Raw genomic sequence first — 6,151 nt, 5'->3', positions numbered from 1 at the left:
GGGGCCCCGCAGCGGCGCTGGCCCCAGCAGAGCACCGAGGCGCAGGCCTGGCGGAAGCGGGGGTCGAAGAAGGCGTAGAGGAAGGGGTTGAGGCAGCTGTTGACGTAGCTGATGCAGGTGCAGTAGGGGAAGATGTTCATGAGAAAGAGGTCGAAGTCGCAGGGCCACTGCAGCAGGCCGCCCAGGATGTAGAGTGTCTTGACCAGGTGGTAGGGAAGCCAGCAGAGCGCGAAGGTCACCACCAGCACCACGATGATGCCCAGCAGCCGCCGCCGCTTGCGCAGGCCCTCGGCGCGCTCCTTGCGGAAGTGGCCAGCGATGGTCTGCGCGATGAAGAAGTAGCAGGTCAGCATGACGGAGAAGGGCGCCACGAAGCCCACGGCCGTGGATGACGCGCCCAGCTAAAACTTATTCAGATAGCATATTTTATATTTAGTTTTTTACACTTTTAAATCTGAAACATTGAAAACTGTATGATGTAACTCTTTAAAAATTTCCCTGTATTTCAAGATTTGTATTTCAGACTTTCACCTCATATTCTGACTCAATCTTCTCAGGTGTCACAGATTCCAACCATACCAGACAGTTCTCTGTGCCTTGTAATTTTCCTCTGTCTATTCCATTACTCAGACTGCTGCAACTGCCAACACTCACTTGCCAAAATCAAGTTCTGTTCCACAGCCAGGTGTATGGTTCTCAACTGAAAGTATACCATCACATCCATTTTTCTCACCAGATTTTGCAGAAGTAAGTACTTTCAAAAGTTTCCCAGCTTTCACATGAGCTCTTTGTTGAAAACTATCTTTCATGAAATTTTCTGGGTACAATCAATTGGAATCATTCTCACTCTCTCTTTAACCCTTAAATTTTTATTTGTTATTTGTCTTTGGTTTATTTATCTTTCCTACTACACTGTAATCAGTCAAATAGCTGGAAATCTGTAACATTTATTTTTGGATTATAACACTGAATGTACATAATGAAGAAGTACATGTCACAACAACAGAGTTGACTTTAATATTTAACTCAAATGCCTTTAAAATGTCTAAGAAACTAAATTCATTTCAAAATGAACTGATGCACCAAAATAAAATGAAGAAAACACTGAGTTCATTGTTTCTATCAAATTTGGTTATTTCCTGGCTTGGGAGCCCACCTCCAGGCCGGCCCTCGACGAGCACAGCCCACGGTCCGTCTTGCGCTCCCTCCTCTGCTGCCGGGCGAGGAGGCCAGACTGACCCCAGCCGGGCAGGAGTTATCTGCTGAGCTGCGGCGGCTCCCAGCCCCGCCTCCCTCCTGGCCTCCCACCCACCGCCGGCCCTTTCGGGGAGCTGGCTCCTGCCCTCAGCCCCTCCCCTCTCCTGGGGACGAAGGAGGAGGCTGAAATCCAGCATCCCGCTGCAGGGCCCTTCCAGCCCAGGAAGGGCGGGTGTGAGATTCTCTGGCCCTCCGCGGCCGACTTCACACCAGGGCTCCCTTCCTGCCCCTCACAGCGGTGGCCGCCTGACCCATCCATCCCTGGCTGTGGCAGGGACTTTTTCACAGAGTCGGGGACAGGACGCTTGGACAGAACGACCCTGAGCTACACCTCGGGGGACAGAGGCTCCCAAGGCAAATTTCAGCCCGAGGCCACAGCGTGGACTTTGTGAGATTGGCTCTCGCTTTCCTGCTGCCCGAGCACATGCAGGGCCCAGGCCCCGGGGTGCAGTCAGCCGCTGAGGGGCTAGTGTTGCGTGAGTGGCAGGCTGAACTGAGGAGGCCCATGGGCAGAGAGCAAGCACCGGGCCAGGTGGCTGCGTCTGAGAACAGCCCTCCTGGCACAAAGGAGCAGGGGATGCAGGAGAAAAGGGTAAAATATGGGCCAGACAGGCGTCAGCTCAATTGAGCTGGGGAACTGAGGGGCTCGAAGCCAGCTCAGTCTGGAGGGACAGTGGGGCAGACCGCAAGGGCGGACCAAGAGCTGGGGTGATGAACAGCTGCTCCCCAACAGCAGGAAGGGGCCACAGAGATGGGGAACTGGAACAGGCGGCGTGCACCTCTGCCCAAAGAAGGCCAGCACCACTCACCGTGTGTGGTACGTACCTGCAGTCCCAGCTACTGGAGGCTGAGGCAGGAGGATCACCTGGGCCCTGGAGTTTGGGGTAGCCCAGGCAACAAGAAAGCAAAATACAAAACAGGTTCCTCCTGAGCGGGAGTCTAGGAGATTCACTGTGAGTTTGAGGCCAGCCTGGCCACACAGTGAGAAAAGCATTCTACACTTTTCGTGCATGCTTCCTCTCCCTGCTCCTCACCCGTGCGTCTGAAGGCGGGCCCTCTCGTTAGCTCAGTTTAGACGAAACCCTCATCTCCGGAGCTCCCCTCTCCTTACTTGAGGGTGGGTGTGTGTCAGGCACCCGGGTCAAGCAGGGCACTGTGCTCTAAAATCAGTTCTTCCTGGCTGGGCATGGTGGCGCACGCCTGTAATCCCAGCACTCGGGAAGCTGAGGCAGGAGGATTGCTGTGAGTTCAAGACCAGCCTGGGCTGTGATTTCCAGGTCAATCTCAACTACATAGTGAGAACTTGTCTCAATCAATCAATCAAATCAGCTCTTCCTGGGGAGACTCGAACCCAGTACAGGGTACCCTTGACTTACGACTGGGTGTAACTCAACTTGGTCATTTGCCCTCAGTGTCTCTCCTGCATACAGGCAGATCTCAGTGTTCTCAGACACTGGCCCAGGATTCCTCAGTGAACCCCCACAGGAGACGATGCTGTCCTGTTCCTTCCAGGACTCTAAGGGTTACATCTGTATCTGAGGCCATCTGGAAGCATAAGTGACCGGCATTCAGGTTGTAATTCAAAACTTTGTAAGTTAAAACTGAAATTCTGGTCGTGGCCCAAGCAGTTGGTGTGTCAGGCTGGTTGTAATTCGGGGTCCACTGTGCTTGGAGCCTTCCAGCCCTGTCCGCACACCAGAGTCAGGGCTGTGGCCCAAGCTGATTCCTCGGGGCCAGGCACGCGCTGGAAAGGTGAAAGCGCCCAGAGCTGGGGAGGAGGCTGGGTCCCCGGTGTCACTGACGGCCAGGCTCGCCCTCTGCGAAGGACTCGAGAGCCTGTGCCCAGCCCTGCCCCGGGGCATGGACGGAGAAGCACAGGACGGTCCCCCGGGGCCAGCCCTCTCTCCGGCTGTCCGGCTTCCTGGCCCAGGGGGAGAAGCTGTACGGGCTGGGCCGGGACAGGAGGCAAGAGGGACTGGGGAGACCCGGCCCCCGCCCCGAGGCAGCACACCCCACAGCTTGGCCCTGGAGAGATTCGCTGAGTGACAGAAATGGCCCTGGGTGGACCAAGCCAAGCGAGGGCACCCGAGGGTGTGCAAGGGTGTGCTGTGTGCATGGTCGGGACACACTCGGAGGACAGGGAGGGCGCTGGACCCCCACCGGCCCTGCCGGGACATCAAAGCTCCGTCTCCTGCCCTCAGCCTCACACCTCGCAGAGCTGTGAACTTCGCAGCTGTGTCCCTAACAGCCGGCTGCAGCGTGAGGGGAGCGGGTGGGGACACACACAGGCAGCACAAATGGTCCACGCCCGCCCATCGCATTTGGTGCCTCTGGGGACAGCAGATGCAGGAAAACCCGGCCCAGACGCAGGGCTCTGAGTCCGGCTCAGCCAGGACTATGGCAGGGGCTCCACAGCTGCCTGCGCGGTCCCCATCCCCAGGAGCCCAACAGACCGGGCCCAGGACCTCTGCGCTCTCGCACCAGAGGTGGGGAGCAGACAAAGCTCTTTCACCATAAATAAATACGGAGCCCTCAGCACCCAGAGAAGCTCACCTGGGCCCCCAGGCAGAGGCAGAGCCAAGCTGCTGACCTTTGGCGTGCTTGAGGGTCCCTGGCACTCTAGCTAGGGTGTGAATGACTACCTCACTCAGCTTTCCCTGCCCTCTGAGAATCTGCCTCCCACCCACATGGGAGAATGACTCAGAACCTACCGGGGTCCTGGGACCCACGTCTGGAGCCCCAGAGGCATTGGGGCTTCCTCTAGGACCACGTAAGGGGTGGGTCCCAGACTCAGGCTCCCCCAGGAGACGCTATGGGAAGCAAGGAGCTGGCACCAGCACCTCAGACCCTTTGGAGATGGCAGGGCCTGGGTTCAGGGCCTGAGGCCAGGGAGAGCGCGGCTGCCCCTCCGGGCTCAGGCAGGAGGGAAAGGGGCCCTGTCCAGATGTCCCCGCCTCCCCACGCCCCCGAAGTCTCCGCCCTGGCCTCTGTCCAGCTGCAGCATGGCGGTCAGAAAGCAGGTCAGCCCGCCCTTGGCAGGGGCACCAGGCATGGCTGGAGGCACTCAGAGGAGCCCAAAGCCTTGGGCGGGGACAGGGCAGGGCAGGGCGAGGGGACCATGTAGCCTCCCAGGGGATCTGGGCCAGGACTCGAAGGCCTGTGGGGCCTGGGTAGGAGCCCGGCCCTCGTCCCGCCCTGATGGGAGCATCCAGGCAGCTGGAACTGTAGCCTGCCTCCCCGATCTGGTTAGAAATCTCTACTGCTTACCGGCTGTGGTGGTGCACACCAGCAACCCCGCACTCAGGAGGCTGAGGCAGGACAACTGCCAGGAGTTTGAGGCCAGCCTGGGCTGTATGTCAGGACCCTGTCCTGAAAGAACAAGACAGAAAAGAGAGATGCCCGCCGCTGTGCCCCCTGTGGGGCCCCTCAGGGCTCTGGGTCTGGCACCAAAAGCTGACCTGCCTGGACCTCCTGCTCCTCCCAGGGTCCCTGCAGGACCTGAGCGCAGGGCTGGGCAGCAGCAGAGCAGCCTCTGAGCGTCACTGCGCCCCGGCCCCAGGTGGGGTTCAGTCTACAAAATGGGAGTCCTCACTTTACCTACACCGTAGGCTGGGCTCCGTCAGCCAGGCCCAGCTTCAAATCCTGGCTCTGCTCCTGGGCCTGTGAGCCTCAATTTCCCCAGTAGAACAGGGTCAGGGGGTGGATAACTCAGGGCTGTGGTCAGAACTGGGACCCCAGGCGTAAATGTCAGGTTCCCGGCCCCTCCACTGTCCGTGACAACGGCAGGACTCAAACCCTTGACTGCGGGCACTGGGCCTGGAGTGAGCTTCCGGTTCTGGGCAGGGTAGAGCCTCGCTCTTCGTCTTGTTTCCAGGAGCCCCGCACTCTGCCTGCCCTGGCCCTTTGCTTGCCTTTATTTTTCACTTTGAGTCAGGATCTTGCTAAGCCACTAGGTTGCCCAGGTTGGGCTCAGACTTGCAACTCTCCTGCCTCAGCCTCCCAGAGTGCTGGGATCCCAGACATGCGCCCCACGCCCAGCTCAACCCACAGCTTTGTGCAAGCATAGAGTGGCAGCCGCCCCGGGTGCCTGGTGACCCCGAGACAGACGCCGGTGCCACGGTGCCGCTGCCCACAGTTGACCGCGCCATTCAGCCTGGGGCGGCTACCACAGCCTCAGGCCGTGCGCCCAGCTCACTTCTGTGCCCAGCGGTGGGGATGCGTGACACGGGCAGGGCTGTCCCAGCTCTGTGTCCTCTCCAGGGAACGCAGGTGTGAAGCCGGAGGCCCCGAGTCATCCTCAGGGCTGTTCCTCCAGTCGCTCTGCACCGACCCCAGGAGAAGGCGGGCACCATACTGCTCGCAGGATCCAGGCCTGGAAACAGAGTCCGCAGCTATCGCCTTGTGCCTGCTGCCACCTGCTGCCTACCTGAGGGATAGCACCTGGCTCTCTTCAACTCGACCTGTAAGACTTCCCGTTACCAGGAATGCCGGAGAGGAGGGCGGAGGAGGAAATGGGAATTAAACTGTGGCAGGTGCGTGTACAGCGAGTGTGAACGTCATGTACAACAAAGAGCAGGTAGGTAGACAGACAGACAGAATGGATACAGGATAGCTGACAGACTAATTCTGATTAACACAGGTCTTACTCTGACTAGTCTTCAATGCCCAGCACAAAAGTATAACCAAAAAGAAAACTGATTAACAATAATGTTTAAACCCCCCAAAGTAGACTAGACATGAAAAGGGGCTCCCAACCCCGCGGTGGTTCACAGGCACCGTGGGATATTACTCAGTAACAAAGAAGGACGCAATCCTGCCCCCTGGCCACCCAGACGCTGTGTTCAGAGGAGTGAGTGACGGACAGGAAGGTCACGTTTCCTCGCTTCCGCCAAAA

The 6,151-nt window shown here is 58.3% G+C and overlaps 1 protein-coding gene across 1 annotated transcript in view; it reads right to left on the bottom strand.

Annotated features, from left to right (window-relative positions):
- Positions 1 to 1,516, bottom strand: part of Aplnr (apelin receptor) — a 3,026-nt gene extending 1,510 nt beyond the window's left edge. The window contains exons 1-3 of the mRNA XM_033756608.1: positions 1,313 to 1,516; positions 1,157 to 1,213; positions 1 to 401 (exon numbers count right to left, since the gene is read on the bottom strand). The exon at positions 1 to 401 is cut by the window's left edge and continues 1,510 nt beyond it. Of these exons, the coding sequence (XP_033612499.1) occupies positions 1 to 401; positions 1,157 to 1,213; positions 1,313 to 1,516 (662 nt within the window). The remainder of the gene's footprint in view (positions 402 to 1,156; positions 1,214 to 1,312) is intronic.
- Positions 1,517 to 6,151: the final 4,635 nt, after the last annotated feature.

This window comes from Fukomys damarensis, unplaced genomic scaffold (assembly GCF_012274545.1).
Source record: "Fukomys damarensis isolate Sample0158 unplaced genomic scaffold, DMR_v1.0_HiC HiC_scaffold_27, whole genome shotgun sequence".
Lineage (NCBI taxonomy): Eukaryota > Metazoa > Chordata > Mammalia > Rodentia > Bathyergidae > Fukomys > Fukomys damarensis.
Note: the sequence above shows the minus strand (reverse complement) of the source record. Positions and strands in the feature narration are given on the sequence as shown.